The sequence below is a fragment of the Colius striatus genome, chromosome 14 (assembly GCF_028858725.1).
Source record: "Colius striatus isolate bColStr4 chromosome 14, bColStr4.1.hap1, whole genome shotgun sequence".
NCBI lineage: Eukaryota > Metazoa > Chordata > Aves > Coliiformes > Coliidae > Colius > Colius striatus.
Window position 1 is genome coordinate 16347605 of NC_084772.1, and position 21899 is coordinate 16369503.

General features: G+C 34.5%; 1 protein-coding gene across 1 annotated transcript in view; it reads left to right on the plus strand.

The window, feature by feature from the left end:
- WWOX (WW domain containing oxidoreductase) overlaps positions 1-21899 on the plus strand; it is a 491880-nt gene that overhangs the window by 22859 nt on the left and 447122 nt on the right. Inside the window, exon 5 of the mRNA XM_062007183.1 lies at positions 1048-1154. Within this exon, the coding sequence (XP_061863167.1) occupies positions 1048-1154 (107 nt within the window). The remainder of the gene's footprint in view (positions 1-1047; positions 1155-21899) is intronic.

Genomic DNA, 21899 nt, shown 5'->3' on the forward strand with positions numbered 1-21899 from the left:
CTGGAGATATAGATTCATGCTGCACTTTAATTGCAGCAGAATGTGAACTGTGTATTCACTTGTTTCAGATCTAGAAAGAATGCGCTTGCAGATTTTCATGTCAATTATACAAAAGTGGGAATTTTTGATGATTTATTTTTTCTCTGTATCATCTGGTACATGCAGTGACCCATTTAGGTCTGCGACACTATAACCAATCTATTGAAGCTGCATGGTATTTGATTGATTGTTCATAATGAGAGCTGTTGTGAAAAATTGTTTTCCACGTACTAGTTGATGTTGGGACAAAAAACTGCGTTGATTTTACACAGATAAGGAAATTTTTAGCAAAGATTAAGTACATGCCTAATAAAACACACACGTAGATTAGAAATCTCCTTGCCTAGAATCTTGTTTTCTATGAATGAGCTTGACAACCCCCTCCTGGGAATGATTTAACACTTGGATTGTTCTCTGGCCCCTGGATTTGTGCAGCAGTGTTCTACAGATGGGATGGTGTTTGGATCAGAAGGAGTAGTTATCTCTATGTGATTTGGATTCTTATTCCCTCAAATATCCTGTTGGACAGTCTCCCTTGCCACAGGTGGTCCTCGGATTGATGAATCAAAAGCCAACTGTGCATCTGAAGAGCCCAGAGCTCAGTTTTAGAATACTCCATCACTTTCAGTGTGATGTTGCCAGGTATAATAGTCCTGCAATCTCTCCGTATGGCTGGCTCATTCTTCACAGTCAAACAAGTAAGGAGTAAGTATAATGCTGTTCTTCTAACAGCTGAAAACACTGAGACAGAGAAATGGAGACTGCTTTTTGAAGGTGCCAAGTCTATTTTTCACAAAATATATGCAATTATTGTCCCAAAGACCTGCCTAAACTGAGATCTAACTTTATTTGCATATGATCTTAAAAGTTGGCTCCAGGTATCAAACAGGTAGTCAGACTGCAGGTAGCTTTAGTGTACTTAAACACACGGCTCACCTTTTCAGGGAATTTTATATCTCTGTTTTGTTACTGAGATTTATTCCTGACTAGGACAATATTTTATCATAGGTTTTGAAACTGCAAAGTCTCTTGCACTGCATGGGGCACACGTTATCCTGGCCTGCAGAAATACATCCAGAGGCAGCGATGCCGTACAGCGCATTCTTGCGGAATGGGTAAGTGAATGTCTGTTGTGTCCCACGCTAAGCTGTGTTTTAAAAGACATTAAGTCTTTTTGTGCAGTACAAGCAGTTAAATAGATATTACATTGCCATGAAAGAATCTAAGGAAGAAAGCATTTGTCTTATTTTGTAATATCCTATATCACTGCTATATCAATGATAGAGATTTTTCATTTCATGTGATTTTCGGTATTGGACTGTGAGACTTGATTGTGTCCATGTTACATGTAGATGCTTTGAAAGAGTGAGAATGTTTGAAGAACCATGGGAATGTTTCATAGTTCATAAGACAGGACATTTCCAGAACCAGAGTATAACTAAATATACACACTTCAGTATCAGTCAGACGTTATGTTGCCCATTGTTTTTATACTATGAGAAATTTGAGAGGGTCACTTGTAAACTTTTCAAACCCAAAAATGTTTTCCTCCCCTAGTTCCTCAGGCCCAGCATTTTGAGGGTTTTTTTTTCTTCCCATTTCTTCCATTGTGTCATGCCAACACAAGCTCTTGAGTTGTGTTTATTCCCTTATTTCTCTTAGACTCTTAACTTCCCTCTTTTTCCTATTTTTGTTCCACCTGGATCTTGTAAGGCCCTTAATAAATTCTTTTCAGTGTTCTAAATTTATTCCTCCCACAATCATTTATGTGCTAGTAAGGATTTTAGACTACTTTTCTCTGAGCTTGCTGTGACTGCTGACTCCAGGAGATAATCTGTTGACACAGTCCTATATGTTTTACTTGAATAATAAACCTCAAGATCAAATTCTTGGAATTTTTTCTTTCCTGCTAAAATTAGTGATGAATGCTCTAGCTTTATTTCCTAAGCTCTGAAAATATTTCAACTGCTGTCAGATGCTATGGGAGAGCATTCAGTAGTATTAATATTTACACATAAATAGTCTACAGATAATGATAATATTTATTAGTGCGAAACAGTGTGTATTTACAAGGAAGTATTTACAAATAAATGTTGCTTATATGCGTGTAATAGTGTTAATTTTTGTAACCACAAGTCTCTTAAAAAAAATTGTCTTTGGATTTAGGCTTATTTCTCTTGCCTAGATTAAAGTAATGATTTAAATTAGAGGATTGGGAGGGAAAAAGATCTTCTTTTCTCCTTCAGTACTTTACATTTAAAACTCTTGTGACTTTGAAAAAAATTATTTATTATTTAAGTACCGTGGAGTTCCAAGTGAATTCCAATGGAGGAAGGCATAGTGTGTGTTGCTTAAAGGTCATATGGCCATTCTCTTTCAGTAGAACTGGATTTGGAAGTTTTCTGTCTTTTGAATTTAATATTCCCAGTCCAACTGAATATGACATATATATGTTTTCTATGTAAAATATCCCATTACCCCCTTAATTCTAAGCATATCTCCGAGCACTTTGAAAGCAATAGGAGTTCAGGAGTACTTGTCTTAACACCTACATAATCTCTCCAAAATTAATGAATTGTTAATTGAATGAAGATCATTGAAGGTCAAATTACTTTAGAAACATTACACTTATTTACTAACAGTTTTCAAATTCTAATTGTTCAGAAAAGAATCTCATCTGTAAAGTGGGTAGCTGGAAAACCTTCAATGCATCTTTGTAATGGCTTTGTTGTTGTTTATTGAGAGGGACTAATTAACTTTGATTATTGCGCTAATATTATGGCACTTTGACAGTCCCTCAGATTTATGACTCTGGGAAAATAAACAAATGAAATGCAGGTGCTGGAGCAGAAAGAATAAGTTATTACTGAACTTTAATTACTTGGAGTGTGTAACCAGGAGAGAATTAGTTGATGAATTACAAGATGCTTAAAATTTACATCAAATTGTAAGCAATCTTGAGGAAAACAAACACAAAAAGCTGCCCCAAAGTCAGTTGCTGAAAACAGAGAGACAAAGATTAATTTGATTGATTGATACTAATGTAAAAATATTGATGTAAAATATTAATTTTTAGCTTGTAGGTGTAACTCTGGAGTTGAAAGTTGTTAATTGAAAATTCTTTCCTAAAATGAAAGAGTTTACAACAACTGTCAACAACCTCTACATGTGGTTTGGATGAATTCTTAATATGTAGCTGTAACTATCTCACCATAAAGAACTGAATATTTGTGTCATCCTTGTCTGGAATGCCATAAAGTGAGAGCCTGCAGAAAGACAGCTCTATTTTGAGCCTGTTGTACTTTTAAAACTAAGTTGTTAGGCAAAAAATACTACTTCAGTCTGCTTTTAGTGAAAGCTGAAACTCAAATTTATAAAGAGCAATTGGAAAAGATAAATAGCTTGGAAAAATCCAATTGTTAAGATCTAGAGAAAACAGGAAGAGTAATGGGAGAAACTAAGATTTTTCAGATTAGGTGCCATTATGTTTAGAAAACAAATTCAAACTGATCTTAACTGGCTGTTGAAGGAAATCTAGAAAAATGTGCTTTTAAAAATTTGTCAGATCTTGTAGAGAATTCAACCCCTTGGAGAATGGGTTACCTGTACCAAATTGCTAATTACTTTAGATAACTGACATTTATTTGCAACTTGCAGTATTCCAGTTATTTTCTTTGTAAACTACAGCAGAACTTTACTAACAAGGCAATTAGCCTCTGTTTGCCATATTTAAAGTGTTGGCACAAGTTTTAATGTAACTGGTTTAGCTGGTCTGTCAAATGTAATTTTTATAGAGAGGTTACTTGATTATTTTGGTATGATCTCACATTTTTTATATATACACAGAGAAAGGAAGAGAAAGTATGTAGAAGAAGCAGTTCAAAAGAGAGATCAGTATAGCTTTACATTTGATATCTTGAAAATTAATGTTCATGCACGATGATGTTCAGTATCAGTTTAAAACTGTTTGATAATTTCCTCTTGGAAAAGAGGAAATTGGAATTCTAGAGTTATGATTCATTTTAATCAGAAAGAAATTGTCGAACATAAATCTCTTCTTGAGTAGTGAAAAGACCTGAAAGCAGCCAAGAAAAAATATCAATACTTTGCAAAGGAGGAATGATTGTTCCAATTTGTAGCTTAATTGACTTTAAGGCTTAATGAAAAACACTACAGTGCTGTTTGTACACATAGTTGCACTGACGAACATTGAAATCTATGCTCCAGGAAGAGAAGCTAGGTAATTTATTTTACATTATTATTGATATAATTTTCTAATTGAGTATGAGCAGAATGTTTGGATAAGACTGTACAGCTCCAGATGTTAGTGGTATTCTCAAGAAAATTCTTAAGAATATGAATGAATAAAATATTTCATAAGTCATAGCTTTTCCTGCCAAGAAGCTCTCATTTATTTATTCCTGTCAAATAATCTTTGAAATAGATATTAAAAGATAAATTGTAAGTTTAATATTTCATAAAAAGTATAATGTTCCTTTTGTAATTATTCCTCAGTGTTAAGCCCACACCTACATCAAAGATTAGATTAAACTGCAAAAATAAAATTTAGGTTTGCTTTATATGTAGAAAGTTATAAGGTAGAGATGTGACAAAAGAAGAGAGAATGGCTCTGAAGAAAACCAACAAAATAAACAGGACTTATTCCTGTATTTCTTTCCCCCAAAGCATTCTGCACCTAAAGAGTGATTTATATTCTTGCTGATTACATAGGTGAATGAAATTAAAACCTGATAAGTGAGTCTTTGTATTCAATTGTAATATTATAAAGAGCAGAAAGATGAAAAGCAAACTACACACAGCATGGGCAACAATTGTCATGTGTTGGCTATGTGTGTTTCCCCATCAAGGAAGGGGAGACTGATTCTCCATGTAGTGCCTGGTCTCCACTAGTGTCCTTGGTTTAGGATTTTTTGTTCTCAAAATTAGGTCACATGAATGAGTCAGGGAGGACATATGATCATGATTAGTAGCAGATTTTTATTTATGGAAAAAAAATGAAGAATGAATGCAGGAAAGATGGCTTTGGAGATGTAGTAAATACTGAATGAAACCAGTCTGTTAGTACAGAATTGGAGAGTTTCAAAGTGATGTTAAATAAAAGCTCTTAAAAAGTAATCTCTTCAAGACAGAAACTATTTCTATGTGGTAGAACACGTGCATTTCTGTGAAAATATTATTTCCAATATTGGGTTGTTATTTTGTAATAAAGAATTGTATTGTCTCAAAGCATGATATTCTAAATCTATGTAATATTGACTCACATGCCATCATGGTGTAATATAGAGTTATAAAAGCCTGCAATGTGTAGACATATTTCATCTGGCAGTGTGCTGAATAGTGACCATGCTGAAGAATCAAGATAAAAGTAGTTATCCAAACCTTGCTATGGGAAGAGGCCTTGCAGGAAGAGGCAGTATCTTGTATTAAGCTGACTGTTAATGCAATAAAAAAAATAGTCTGGTTCAACTTCTCACTTGCAGCCTTAGACACTCAAACAAAAGCATTAGTGCCACTGCTGAATATAATGCTTTTTGTCTTTTAATTTAAGAGTGTGGTTCAGATCCTTCTGAAGTGAAGAAATCTTTTAATTAACTGTAATTACGGTAGAATTGGACTTTACTTGTGGAGAATTAATAGTGTAAAACTTAAACAATATTGGTGGTATTAGCAATTGATAGAGACCACTGTGAAAGTATAACCAGACTTTAGCCATAATGTTAAGAATTCAGTGAGTTCCTGTGAGTAATCAGCTTAGCTGAGATACCTTAAGAGAGTGATATGTATTGCAAAGTTGTTTTCCAAATACAGATGGACAGTGACTTGTTAAGTAACGGTAGAAATCATTTTTAAGCAGTACTAGAACGTCTGTGTAGGACTAAGGAAAACAATGGAGTCTGCTAATACACTCTTATTAAGAGGCTGGAAAGCAGTCTCTGTGTTCTGAGGCATCAGTTTACTGCAGTTTCCAGGTATGTGTGTTGAGACAGTAACTATCCACATGAACACGTTTCAACCTGTCAAAGTCTTTGCTTTTGTTATCAATGAGAAATCTTTGATCTTCAAATTCTTCTGCCAAATTTGTCTCTGAAACCACTGAATCAGTGATTGTAACCACTGCTAAGGGCAAGAGGCTTTTTAATGATTTGTGAGGAAATTTGTGCTTATAAACACCCTCCTCCCCCCCAAAGTTAAAAACATTAAACAATTTCACCAACGTTTACATGGATGAATTGTTGAAATCTATTTTTTTTTATACACTATAAACATATGGCATGAATTTGCTCTCATTACAGATGCTGAGAAAAGGAAAAGGCAAATATTTATATTATATTCATGTTTTACGGTAAAAACACTGTTCAGTTTGTTTATACAGTTCCACTGTTACAGTTTTTATGGTTGGTAATGAAACCACTGTAAAACAGAGTCTGAATTATATAGCAGATGTGTTAAGCCCCTAACTTTCAAGGCTGGGCATCCTTCTGAATACTGATACCATTTAGTTTGAGAGATGATACACTGGCTACAGTTCATACCTACCTCTTCATCTGTAGTTAGCGCTGCACTGTTACTGTACTATAGATGGAGTTTTATTATCAAGATAAATATATTGATATTTTAAAGTAATTGATATTTTAAAGTAATTGCATCTATGACATACCAAGGCAATCAGCATGAGTGAGTGCAGGAGGCTCTAAAAGATTTGGTGGGCCTTTTCTAAGCATTTGAGACCCCATATGGCTTATATTTCTGGTAAACAGGGATAAAATTTAACTGTTTAATTAATTTGATGTATGTTTTATTTCTCAATATGGTTCTTTCAAATATTTTATTTCTGGTTCAACTGATAGCAGGGATTCAAAATAAAATGAATGCTCAATGTGAAAGGGGGTAAAAAGCAAAATACTTCTTAAAAGTATGGTTACATTTCAGCTTTTATCTACTTGAAGGGGATGACAGATTGAGCCTGTGTTTATTCTGAACTCAATGGAATAAAGAATTTTGGTTACATAAACTAAAGTTCATGAATATTTATGCTTTTTATGTATGTGACAATTTACAATTTAGAGGAAAAATACATGGTAAATATGGTTTAGGACCCCGGCCAAGACATTTCAGTTCTTGACTCTTTGGCAATTTACTTTCCCAGATACTTTGTGCTCATGACTTTGCATTGTCATGTTGACTTCCATTGTAGTAGTAGCAAGCAAAGAATTTAATACTAAGTATTCTTGGAACTCAGATCTTTTGGGGTGGGGTGGGGGGGGTGAGGGGGGGAGGAATTTTCTTTTGATGATTTGATCACTTTATCTCCTTTTGGTTTTGTGCCCTGTACAGGAGATTCATTGTTCATGAAAATATGCTTGAATAAAGTGGTGAATAAATGGTGTGGGAATGTATGTTCTGTCTGTGTTGTCTTTAATTTTGGATGTCTAGGCTGTCTTGGAATTTTGTGCTAACGTATCAATTCATAATGCTGTAGAGAGCTGATAGAAACCAACAGAGCTCTCTCATAGCTATGAGATTGTAAAGTTTTTAACATAGTAAAATTGCCATGCTTTCCTCCAATAAAGACTGAGTTGTCTTTTGAGTTGACTAAATTACTTCTGCTCTCATAATTGTGTTCACCTTCCAACATCTGCTACATATTAAAAAAAAATATATCTTAAATGTAATTCTGAAAGAAGTCACAGTATCTTACCATTCCTTAATTTTTCCCTCCAGTCAGCAGAATTTTATACATACAAATGTTGAGGTGATCTTTCTGGTGATTTGTTTCTTTAGCACAGCCCTGCTGTTCTTAATCTGGAAATGTGAGTCACAAATCCCTACCATGCCTAAAGCTTTGTAATAATACTACTTAAATGCAGTATGAGATTTTTTAAAAGAAAAATTGATGTCCCCCCTTCCCACCCTGTGAGGGAACCATAGAATAACCCTTTTAAAACTAAATTAATGCCTTGTTTTCAATTAAACATCACTAGGAAATATTATTTGCTCAACAATATTAAAGACTTGTCTTTAAAAACTAGTAGTGTTTGTATGTTGATTGAGTTTAGTTTATAGGTTACAGAGAACTTTTGTTTTCACTGGTACTTAACATATACTAGTATAACCTGGGTTTGATCTGAACTTTTCTCAGAAGCTTTTTCCCAAAACTATTTAGTATTGAAAATTTATTTACTATAGTCCAGGTAGTTGTGTTCTTACATAAAATGAGTTCTGCTATCACTGGGTTTCTGGTTGTCAATTCTAGGAGAGGAGAGGGGGAATTAAAGTGGCTGGATATAATTTTTTTTTTTTAACCATCTTCACAATTAATGTGATTGTAACATAAGCTTGTAATATATTCCATTAATGAAGAAGACAAGCTTAGGTTATGGTAAATACTGTACTAAGTGTTTATAGTGCATTTCATATTTTACATGATTCCCTTTATAATTCTGCTTATCTTTTCATTCTAATTCCCTAAAGGATGTGTAAAAGAACCCCTAAAGAGAGTAATTACTGCTCTATTCCTTAACCAAGGCTCCTTTTGCAAAAAGAAATCTGAGCTGCTTTTTAAAGAAGGCAGTTTTAAATAAAAATGCAAATAAGCTGCTTTGTAACCACATTAATTACCCACCTAGCCTCTTATTACCGTGTTTGTATTGTTTGCAAACACTATTTACAGTCGTGTGGAAATTACCATTCTTGGGCTGGAGGAAGGCTGTTGTTGGTAGGTTGTGCTTTGGAACCAATTAGAGTGAACCTTGTCTCCAGCAGGGCTCATGGGAGAAGGCATAGCCTTGCAATGTCAAATAACAGCATTAACTCAGACTGCACAGGCACCGTGTTGTAATTATATTATTGGTCCTCTTTTGCTTCTGCAATGAGTTTCATTCTCTGCATTTTAAAACTAACTGGCAGCTTTGTGTCTTGCTAATGAGTTAATATGCACTGTGATGATTTTTTTTATGAAAGTCATGGTGAAATCCAGTGGGTCATTTTTGTCCCCAAATTGGTTCTTTGCTTTAGTTTTATAAAAAAGTAAACAGAAACCTAATACTTATGTTCAAGATGTTCAAGATTTCCATGTAATTGATTTTTTAACAGTGAAAGCCCAACTTTGTTAGTTTATTTCTCTGTCAGAAGTGAACAGGATGGAGGATCCTATAATACTAGTTGCAAACAGTGTGTTAGCTGGCAATAACTGAATGTTCATAGGTGTTCCAACACTTTGAAGAAAAGGAAATGTCTTATTTGTTAAGTGATAACACACTTAGTATGTTGTGTTCTTTACTTTTTGTGTATCTTCTGATTGTGACATGGATCTGTACTCTAAAAACTCCTCAGAAATTAAAACTAAACTGAAGAGATGTTTTGGTATTCATGCTTTTTGAGTGAGAAATATTTTCAGATCCCAAAGATCTGAATGGGTCCCACAGTCTGCAATGTGAAGAATTTTTTTCTTGAACATGTATTTGTTTTCTTAGACTTTTAACCAGTCTGTCATTATGTTAAAGAAGTCTTTTGAAGTAGAGGAACTTTTCTTTGAGCTTAATACGAGAAGAAAATGCAGAGATATTTTGGTTTTGCTTCTAAAACTGTACTGCATCCATCGGCAGCATTTTGCAGTGTGATAATGTTTAAAGGTTACTTGTGGATAAAGACAAAAATCATAGAATGGTAGGAGTTGGAAGGGACTTTTAGAGATCATCTAATCCAAACCCTCTGCAGAAGCAGGTTCACCTAGATCAGGTCTCATAGGAACATGTCCAGGCGGGTCTTGAAGACCTCCAAGGAAGGAGACTCCTTGTTAAAATCTATGTCAGAGCAGGGTAGGAGAAGAGCAACTCCAGCATAGTGTAGTGTGACTCTGAGTATAATTGTTATGCAATACAAATAAAAGAAAAAAAAAATAGAGGAGGAAAAAAAAGATACTCATTGCTGGATCACTTACAGTTTTTTACATTTACAAGGGACTAATGTGAAAGTATCAAAAGAATCACTGACTTGGTTCATGATCCACAATAGCTTATAAAACTGAAGATAATTATCTGGCTTATATGACTACAGAGCAACATAAATGACATAAAATGAGCATAGATGGACTTGACAGGAACACAGAAAGTGTATAGAAGGTAGACTTGCTACAAAGAGTTGCTCAAAAGGTACTATTAATTTGTTTGTTGGTAAATGGCATTTCGAAGTCTTGTATTGCTATGAAGCCAAAGCAGCATGATAGATATTTGCTTAATTGGGCGTATTTTATTTCTTCTCCTCATTCTTTAGTTCTTTTTTATCCTGATAATTGTCTTTGGAGGTGGTGAGTTGGTGACAGAAGAGTACTGGACTTTGCTCAGTCCCCCAGACTTCTCTAATAGCCTGTTATTTTATCTCACTTTGTGATATTTAGTGCAAGCTGTGAGAAATTACACCGCTTTCTTCGTAATTCTCCATTGTAGCAATGTGTGATGAGAACTATTTATCATGTGTCCAAGGAGAAAATGGTCCAAGTAGGGTCTGAAATGGTCATGATTCTTTAGGCAACTTCACAAACCAATCATGGAAATGATTTTTTTTTATGTCCCAGATTTTCTGATTTTTTTGTGGATACAATAGCTTGTTTTCTGCTTGTTTAACTCATTTGATTAAGGTATTATGGTAACTAGATATGATAACACTGTGCTGAAAATATATATGATGCTTAATATAGTGACAGACTGTAAACCTATGGTATATTGATGTACTGCTGTTCAAAAGAATGTGTGTTTATCATATTCATTAAAAGATCTGTTTCCAAAGCCTACTGAAAATACTGATTTTCTGTTCCCTAGAAAAGTTTTGAATCAAACCCTAAATATCTCTATGCAGGAAGATTGGTTTTAAGGGACAGAGCTTTAGCTATAAACCTGCAGCCATTTTTTCACACTTAATTTGCATGAGTTGAGATGTCTGCCAATATCTGCCATAATTTGTGTTGTTTAATGCTAAACATGGAAAGGTGATTGTACTCTCTTGTGCTTGTTTCATTAATTTTTTTTTAAACTACTCCTTCGTTATGAAGTGAGGTAGTTTAAAAAAATCCTTATTTTGCTCCTTTCTATTCTGTGTCATGGAATGAAGCACCTCACATACATGGTTTCCTTATTGTGTTAGAGGAGAAATCATGCATTACTTTGAATGCAATTTGTCCTGTTAAAAATTCAGTTTGATTTTTAGTTGAGACTTGCTGTGTGAGAACTCTTAACCAGGGTGAATTAGATGTAATACTACCCCTATGATGAACAGGCAAGCACTTTCTTTGTGTTTTCTAAACAACAACTGTTCCTACAACAGTTCTCTTGATAAGGAGATCATAATGAAATTTTTTTTTGAAAACATCTAAATATTCCTTTTTTTACACTAAACAGTTATTAATTTGATCCCAAGAAAGATATTCAATACATCATTTTGCAAATGGCTCAGTATATAAAATAAGCAACAATGTGCTAAACTTATTCTTCCCCATATTTCATCTGAGGTCACTGAGCTTCTGTGTTAACTTCAAGATTAAACTTTTCTTATCAAGTAGAAGTATTGAATTAATGTAATGAAAGGAATGTTTGGGGTAGTTTTTATTAGGGCTGGAGCCATGCAAAACAAGCCTCAAACCACCTAAGTAAATGCTGGATAACATAACATAAAAAAGAAAAAATAGCATAAAATATGTAACTAAATACTTTTATATTTTTTTAAGTGTGCATATTAAAACTTTTGTTATTTTAGAAATAAATCAGGATGTCTTTACCTTAGACTTGAACTTTGTAGATGCCTCTTTCAAGTCCTCTAAATTCTTCCTAATATAGAGATGACAGCTATGTAAGTTGTAGGGTAGTTTGAGTCTTTTGATATTGTTTAATTCTTATAAGGGACACATGATCTAACTATAGTTTGGTTTTAGTTGAAACATCCTTAAGTTTCTTGGGCCTTGAATATTTGTTGGTTGTAATGACAAAGAGCTATTTGTATTTAAAGGTCCTAAACACCCCATGCTAGACAACTTCAAAGGAGATATTTCACACTACAGATTCTTGACAACAACCGTAGACTGGTGAGGTGTATCTGATCCAGTTTAGCTGTATTGATCATCACTCTTTATGAAGTTGCAATTAAATTGCTAGCAAAAGCTTATGGTTAATATCCCTTAGTTTGCCATAGTGGAACTGAAATGAATTCATCTTGCTGATGCAAGCTTTATGTATACCTGAAATGCTATAGCACTGTAATTGTAGTAATAGACACTGCTAGGAAAGTGAAGCAGGTACAGATCTGGTCTCAGCAAATAAATAAGGACTTTTTGTTTATATGTTTTTAAAAGAAAACATACAAATGACTGTGTTCATTTCCTTGCTTTCTGGAGAGTCCTTTCTAGTCCGGTTTCTCAGGGAACCAAGGCCAGGTCAGTCACTGTATCTGCCCTTCCTTGTCTAATAGCTTTTGGTCCCATAGAGTGAATAGAGGCAATTTTTTTAAAGATTATAAAGATTCATAGGATAATTAGGTTCCTGTAAGCACTGAGCTTTGTGAAAGGGTTAATATCCAGTCAGTAGGCAGAAGAGACTTCAGGCTAGATGTCAGAGAACCCTTGAGAATAGGTTAGAAAGTGCAGGGGAAAATTCAGATTGGACTTGCACTCTGCCAAATGGTGCATTGGGTGTTAAGAGCTCTCCCAGAATTGCTAATCTGCCGTGTAGAAGAATGAACTGTGTACTGCCTGCAACCTCAAAATAGGACATGGGGAGAATTTAAGTGTTGGTGATGCTCTGTGCCAGAGTGACATTTATGCCTTGTGTGGTTGGGGAGCTTTAAAATTTTACTTGGTTATAATAGAATTTTTAGGAACTGCTCATTAACGTAGTCATGACCGTTTAACATGTTATGGTTACAAACAAAGACGTGAATGTATGTACTCATTTCTAATTAATTTGTGTAATTATGTTTTATAATCTAGGTGTTTGCAAAGCAGAACGTGGTACACCCCATTTACTGTCTGCTGTAGCTAATAAAAAATAATAGAATGAAATAAATCTTGAAACTAACTTTAATTGTAAGTATAGATTAGTTGTAAATTATATCTTTGTTATGTTTATTTTTAATTCTGCAGTGTTGCAGGTTTGTAGAGCATACCAATTAGTGCAGTTATTCGAAGTAATGACGAGTTAATTACTGTAAATGCTGAATGTGATTTTAGTCACAATTTAAAATAGTACTAAGATACATTTTTTCTTAATTGTGGAGCTAGAAGTAAAGGGGAAAAGGATGTGGTGATAAGGAAGAGACTAGTTAATGTTACAGTGGGGGTTTTTTCAGCATTTAAAGTCATAATATAGATAAGAGGATTAAAAACAAGTGAAGAAAGAAGTATAACAATTAAGAATATAATCATCTCAGCTAATACCATTATAAACCTGGACACAAATGAGGTAAACCTGTATATTTCACTATTCATTAATGTATCAATTGAGAAAAGGTGGTTTGACTGGATACATCTGAAACTGATTACTCTTCTTCTAGTTCTGCTTATGTTAACTTGGTGAAGCCTGTCTTAGTTTGCAACTCGTCTGATGTTGATTGGTAGCCTCCATGTCAGTAGTGTTTCTATAGTACCCAGGGCAGTAAATGTTGTCAAATTTGTTTCTGTGAATAAGTTTAAAGAGTTGAGAATGCCTCTGGCTTAAAGTAGTAGTAATGTTTTCCTTTCTGTTGAACAGTAGTAAATCCTACCATTTTGAAAGCTGTGTAGTATACCTGTAAGAATTGAACTGATTCATGGTGTTTCCTTGAACATGGACACTGTAAGAGATATTAATAGCTTCCTTCAGCAGTGTTCCACTTAGAATAACTTTGAAATGCAATAATTCATTCTGTCCTGGTTAAATTAACCTTACATTTTCCTGTGAAATGACATGACTACCTAGAGAAAACTTCATGTGTACTATGTCTATTCACACTGCAGGAGAGGAAAAGCATATCCAGGGTAGAATTTATGCATAATCCAAAATTACTTGTCTCCCAGTTGAGTGCTGATTTGGTAATGGAAACTGGTGCAACAAGCTTCTTTGGTTACCTATACAAATTCAGAGAGAAATATTAAAACCTTCTCAGTTCTGGTGACATTAGTGACAAGCTGGATTTTTACATATAAAAGGCTATACTTTTATAAGTGGCAGCAGAAAAGTGTTCCTCTGCTCTTAAGAATGGTGTGGAAAGGGAAAAACTCTTCATCTTCTTGGAGGAGTTTTTGGAGTACTCTCCTGCACCAGCAATTGACAGCCTTGTAAGTCTGAGAAACACAGTGCATAAACCTGAGCGTCCCAGACATTCAGGTTCATCCGTTTGGTCCTGTTATGAGAAAAATCATTACGAACTTGATAGATTTATTTATAAAGACTTGCTTCAATATTTAAAGTACATCTATTCCAGCATTGCTCATTTCAAGCTCAGCTGTGGATCAAGATGAAAGAAAAATTAAATTGTATATTGAAGAGCTGTTAATTGAACTGCACTGCATTTAGCAAGGGAGCATCAGCTTCAGGCAGTCAATACTACAGAGAATTTTTAATGTACTGTATCACTAGATTGTCAGTTTGTATTGGAGAATGCAAACAGACTTCTTTGGCGATAAAGCCCTGGAAACTTGAAGTTGTTGAGGGAAGAAAATGTTATTTTGCTTTGATATGTTGTGACAAAGTTGTTGATAGAACCAGGAGCAACTTTTTTTGTTGTTGTTGAATATTGTTTGAGTGTATTTTTATTGATAAATTTTGATTGCTAGCTATTTGTTCTTTAAATGGTAAAGATTGTATACTGGTTTTTTTAATTGCATGAAATTCTTGAACTTGCACAAATGTTACTTTGCAATTTGAGAAGCTTGGAAAGTCTCATTTAAAAATGTTAGTTCTCTCCAGATATAATTCTAAAAAATAGCATATCAAAAAGCTTTAGAAATGCTTTAGAAAAATGTTATCTCTCTTTCCTAAGGCAGTGTTAATTTCTTTTGTAGTTAATCTTTTGTGCTGGAATTTAGTACATTTATAGTTAAAGATTCTTTTAACAGCTAAATTATTTAAGCATGTCTTCTGGGATAACATGGTCTGTTTGGTGTTAAGTATGAAATACTTTTTATTTCATTTTCTTCACTGATAAAAATGAAATAACTAGAGGCATTCATAGAACTGGAACAGATTTAGGGCTATGGTGTTAGATTAAAGATGTACTATTCTCAGACATAACTTGTTACAGCTGTCACACTTTGGGATAAGATTCTTCTTGCTTTTGGTGGTCCTTACAAGACTTCAAGTCCATCTGGAGGAAAATTGTGTAGAGTCTGAAACTTGTCAGTTGTTTTCAGATGTCAGTCTCTGGGCTTTTCTATATGTATGGTAGATCTCAAATCAGCAGCTAAACTTAGAAATGCCAGACATTGCTGATGCATTTGCCTTCTCCTGGAGCAGAAGGATCTATCTTAGAGGTCAGGTTTAGTGTGTGACACCTGAGAAGACTGGGAGGGCTTTTTTTTTGCCCACACTCAAATATTGCATAGTAGAGGAGAGTTTCAAGTTGTGTCTAGGAAGACTAGTTTTCACTAGTGTGAAAATAGGAATGGCTTCAAAAGTCTGAATTTCCTCATGATATCCAGGTCTCACCAAAACAGTAAAGGTCTCGTGATTCCAAAAACAAAATAGAAGAGCAAAGTGCACTATGTCTAAGCATTTGACTTACAAAAGTGTATTTGATTTAAATAGCATCCTGTAAATATTTGAACTTAGACTTCTGTACTACTAAATTTTTCAGAAAGAATATGATTACTGGCATGCTAGGCTTAAAAGCTGTATAAGAAAAACCCTATTTCCTATTAGAAGCTATAATTTTAGTATCTGAAATGCTTTTATGCAATTCAAGTAAAAATCGTTGTGCTGTATCATATTTTAAGTATTTGCTTGAAACAGAAATGTCTAGCAACATATTCTATGACTTTAAGTATGTCACTTGTCTGTGTGAACACACACAGTAACATTCAAGAACTCTTTACATAACAGCTTGACAATCAGAATAAGAGAATTGTCTGAAGCTCTGGTAAATACCAAAAATCAGAGGTCAGCTTGAAATTAAGTAGAAAAGAACTAAAATTCTTAATTTCTAGTTTTGTGTAGATGAATCTTCTACCTTCTGCCTAGTGTGTAGTTGACTGGCTTAACTCTGAGAACCATTGTAACAGAAATAATGTAGGTTACACAAGTAAATCCATTAATGTAGATGAAAATTTATTTAGGCAACACAAAACCACAATTGAGATGACAGAAACACCAAGTCTTCATAGTGTGTTCTGTTCCATTGTTAGCAGAACTGAAACTTTGTGTTGACCTTTCTGTAAAGACAAATTATGTTGGGTGGCTTCCCTGTGACTAGGGTAGTTAAAGTTTACATGTTAATGAGCTTCAAAGTGATGTGTGTGCATGTTTTGGGTTTGCTTTTTTTTTTGACTACCAGTTAATTTGTGCAAACTCCTAATCTCTGGGCAATCTGATGAAAAAATTGTATGTTACATGTTTCTTTATGCACTCTGTAGCTGCATGAGGCAATGTCTTTAAAATGTAAAAAAGCCTACAAAATGCACAGTCTGATAACGACAACAAATATAATCTAAAGTGACAACTGGGAGACTTTCCCAGACGTTTTTCTCTTTAATGTAACATGACTTTAAATTGATGCAGCCCCACAGTGATTGAAAAACTCTCAGAGCTTGTCTCCCATGATTACATTTCTGATCTGTACAACTTAATTTTTTAACTCGGTGAATCTCACTTTTGCAAAGGAGCAATTTGTTTATGTTTTAAGAGGATGAGTTTCATTGATGCAAAAGCGGTGGAACTGTGATACTGTGAAAAGTAATATTCCTGATAGTGATCCTGGTCAGCAACATGGACTCGTTCTTTATCTGAATGATACAGAAGTCATCTGGTAGATAAGGCACTATATTGAGTGATGGTTTATGCTTATCTAGTGAATTTAGTGTTAACACAGAATTAAGAGCAGACAAACTTTAGGTAACCTTCCCCTGATTCAAAACACCTTTGTTAAAGCATTTTATAGCTGATTAAAGTACTTTAGGTCTTGAAAATTGCTTCATTTTTAAAATTTTCTTTACTAGGTTATCTGTTATGCACTACCTTAGGGAAACAAACAAAGAAACAAAAACCCCTGTTAGAGGTCCTGAGAAACTTTATTGTGAAATAAGTCAATTTAATAATGAACTGAAACAGTATATGCCCCTGTTTGACATTGACATTGTCTTTTATAGAGAGAAAATATGAAGGATAAAATGACAATATTTTTAATTGTTATTCCATGGCTATAGCTGGAGCTGTGTATGTAGATGGACATGTGGGTTTCTGATTATAATTTATGTATCTTATAGTAAATTTTACGTTAACAGACACACCTATCAAGTGTGAAACAACTCCTTTGCACAGGATACTTTCTTAGATCCTCAGTCTCTAGTTGCTCTAACTCTCTGTCTCTGAGCTATTGTGACAGTACAGTACAAGGTAAATACTGGGCTGTATCACCCCAGATGAGAAGGGAATGAGGCATTCACAGTGAGGAATTTGAGCCAATAACAGTATCTGTAGCTGAAAGGAGTAAAGGAAGTTGGAGGAGGCGGCAAATATCCCTTGTAATGTGGAAAGGAGGGTAAGGAGGTCAAAACACTTATTTGATAATGGCCACAGTTTTTAGAATATAGTCGGAAAAGCAAGAATTGTTTTTAACTTCCAAAACCAAATAAATTGCTGAAAAATGTGGTTTTTTTATAAGCTTCAGTATTTTTTCTAGGTTTCTCTTGATATTTTTCTAGTTCACAGGTACATAACTTTAAATTTACAATTTCATTTACCTTTTAAAATGTATACAATCCAAAGAATGATTATTTAAAGCAATAAATCATAATACATATAACAGCTTCTGGGGCTGCCTTCTAGACCTATGTGCAGAAAAAAAATGGTCATGTGTCAGAAAACATGTCCCGTGGTCAGTTTTATAATACAAATTCTAGAAATCTGTTATTTATTTCTGTATTGCTACTCTGAAAAGTAGAAAATGATACCCATGGGTAGCTGCAGTGGTTAGTTGATATCAGTTGAAAATAAAAAGAAATAAAAACCTTTGTAGTAGCTGTGTTTTATATCAGTGATGCATCATAGTGTGGTGTACTTATGAGATTGTGCCTGACTTGTGCCAGGGTAAAACAGTCAGATTTTCAGATGACCATGGATTTAATCCATGAAATGGTGAACAATATGCAGGATAGGTGAACACTGAATTTGAAGCAGTTCAACCATGTCTTCGGAGTCTGGTTTAAATCATACTAAGTTCAGTTAGTCATTGTATTGGACTTGCGAAGCCCTATATGGTGTTAGAAGGGCATTTCTTTTTCTCCCAGTGGTGGAGAGCATTGCAATTACTTGCCATTTTTCTTTCCATGCCAACTTTTAGAGAGGGAAAGTGGTCAGGGAATTTGAATAATTGTGAATTTTCACCTTTACTCTTGTTGCCAAGTCCCACACACTTGAAAAAGACCAGTCTTGGCAGAGCTTTTTCAGTGGCAAGTTGGTGCAGATTCTTGTGCACAGACTTTCTCCATCCTATCTCTCATCCTGTATTCAGCAGCCTATGGGGTTTTTATTTGACCTAACCTAACTCGTCTTTACCAAGGTGACTGTGGGTTTATCTGAATTCACCCTCCAGGATATTTTTAATTAGATATAAAGGAATGAATACATTACTTTAAATTATTTTGATGAAAGAATTCTTGCACTGTCATTAACAATGAGTTAAATGAGCTAAAACTTCCCTCTAGTTCAGTATCTTTTGATGAGGAAACAAAGCAGTTCTTTGCATGATTAAGATTTGTGGTATCACGCCTGAAATGAGAAGTCATAATATATGCTTTAGAATTTGTGTAGGTTTTCTTTTAACCACTGCATGACCAGTCTTCTTTTGTGACTATTTTTACAGCTGGTTTTTTTTTGTGCTTTCCTTTGATTTCTGTACTGACATCATAAGTTTACATCTATGTTTTTATTTTCCCTTTATTGCTAAGGCAGTTGATTGATTCCTCAGGCACTTCAAAGACAGTTGGCCTTGAAAATTTCTGAGGCTCTTTAGAAACTCCAGATCTGATTGTTTTCAGACCCATTAGACTGAATATAAATATTTGATAATTACTGATGATTCAACCTTAGCAAGATGTGTTAAAACACGTGGAAAACTGTAGGGCAACAAGCTAATCCCTTCAGTCATTTGAAGTGTGCTAGGGGTTCAGAAAGCTTATTTTCAGTAACAGTTTTGTGGTATTTTACTACCATTACAATATAGCAGCAGTTTTAACGATATATACAAAGCACAATTAGAGAAACAATAAAGCTTATTTACTCTTAGAGAAAGGTGATTATTCCAGTGAAAATGAAAGTGATTAAATTTTGCTGTTGACAGCTCTTGGCCAAATTTCAGAATATATTATTCAGTAACAAGGGCATGTTTTGGGTGGTTGACCTCTTCATTGTTTCTAATTTTCCTTGTTACAGATCTCCTTGCAAAATTATGGCAAAAGAGCTGCCCATACCAGATATCAGATGCCAAAAAATTATCAGATAGTCTTTATTGTGAGACTTTTTAAAAGAAAAGTGTTATCATTTGCCTTATGGATTTTGATTCATCTCACTTTTAACCTCTGCCTTGCAACCATGAAAAATCATTAAATATTGCAAAATGTAGAGTTTTCTCAGAAAAGTTGCAGATGCAATATTGCATCCATCATTTTGTGAATGGAAATTGATTTCTGTATCTTAGAGTGCTGGACCCATCGTGCATCATTTTGAATGGCTGTTTTGGAACACGTAGAGCAGAACAAGTGAGGTATTATATCTGGGATCAGTGGATTGTTGACATGGGGTATTTTCCTGTTGGCTTTAATTCAGTCTCGAGCAGAATAAAAGCTAACATAATTGTCTTAAACTGTGAGGCTGAAGATGGCAGGTTATTTAAAATATTGGGTAATGCAAGCTGTAACACTATTACCTTAAGAGTAGCAAAGGTGCATATTCTGCTAAATAAACTTCAGTAATTACTTTAGGGGGTTTTCCTTTGCAACATTGTAATTTTTCTAGTTTATATTCTTCACAGACTGCTGACCACAGTGACAGTTTTGCTGTTCTTGTATAAAATAACTCACACATGTGTGCACCTGGTCTTCATTATTGTTACATTGCATATATGATAATGGAAAAATGGGAAATTTTCTTTTCTGATTTCTGCTGATGATGCCTTGTTTCAAGTACAGTACTTTATAAATACATTGTTCATTAAGTGTCAGTATCCATTAAGCTGCACCAAGAGGCAAAAGGACAAAACATTCACATAATTTTCACTAGAAGAAAATATTTACTATAAAATGCAAAAAAAATGACAAACCAATCCCTACTTTGACCTTTTTTTGAACTGTCAACAATATGGTCATTCTTGTTTTATGGAGGCAAATATTTTGCAATAATAGTGCATAATAAACAAACAAGTTCCAAGAAAACATTTAGAAAATAGCATCCATATGTGTAGGATACTGAGTGAACAAAACAGTAAAAATAATAAAAAACCCCACTTTTAAAAAGAGTTAGCATTGAAAGTATAGTTAGAGTCCTGATTTAAATCTGTTTTTACCTAAGTGAATTCATTTCTATATCTTAGTACACTAAGGCTAATTTGGCCCATTGTATTTTAGAACATTTTTATTCTCACTGATTTGGATTTGCCTGCCAAGAGTTTTGCTATAAATGTGTGATTCTGAGAAGTTACTTACAACCTACAACTTACACGTTTGACTGACAAACAAAAGTAGTGGTGGGGAGGTTGTCTGGTTGACTTAAGGCAGGGAAAAGTGGAGACCTCTTATCTCTGAAGGGATGACTGTAATATCTGGATCGATGTGAGATCTCTGTCAAACACCAACTTGTAGAGATGATGCATGACTGTAGCACCAGAAGCAGCTGGGATTTGGGCTGTGCCTTAAGGAGCTGTAGGCTTTTTCTTTCATGCAGAAGAATGTGAGGTGCTTGAGGGAGGATTTCTGAGTGTCACCACGAGATGTCACTATTATGTTAGCAAAAAATCTCACCAATGGCACAAGTATCTGGAAAATAAATTATATAGCCCTAAAGAGTGAAAATGCAGGGACTTAAGGAAGAGAATTCTTTGATGTCTTCAGTTGGAGAGTGTACTACTTAAATACACACAATGTACTGACATAAACCACTATTTCCAGGTTTGTTAATGTTCTAATTTTCCAAGCTGGAAGGAACATAACAGGTTTTAACTTCTTTGTAGGTCAGTGAATATTTGGACGTGTAACATGGCAGCTGAGACGGATAAGTCTTTGTTGGAATTTCATTTTCAAAAATAGAAGATACTTAAGTAACTGTGTCACATTGTCTTATGGGGAGTGGAGTAGTGAACAACCCAACCTCTGCCAGTCACGCTCCCTACTGACACGGAGCACTAGTGTGACTAGTGACATCCTGTGGGAAGGAGACAAACAAAAGCTTATTTCTGTAGTCATCTTGGATTCTACCTGGACTTATCCTTTCACTTTTTATTTTTTTGAAGACAGTGTCTCAGAAGTAAATTCATATCTGTTCTAAACTCTGATTAGAGCATCCATAGATTTATGTGCTTTAGTTCACACCATCTTGCAATATGGAATTGATTTGTGTTGCAGGACCACTCGGGTTTTACTTTGATCAGAATTGGAAATTTAGAAAAATATT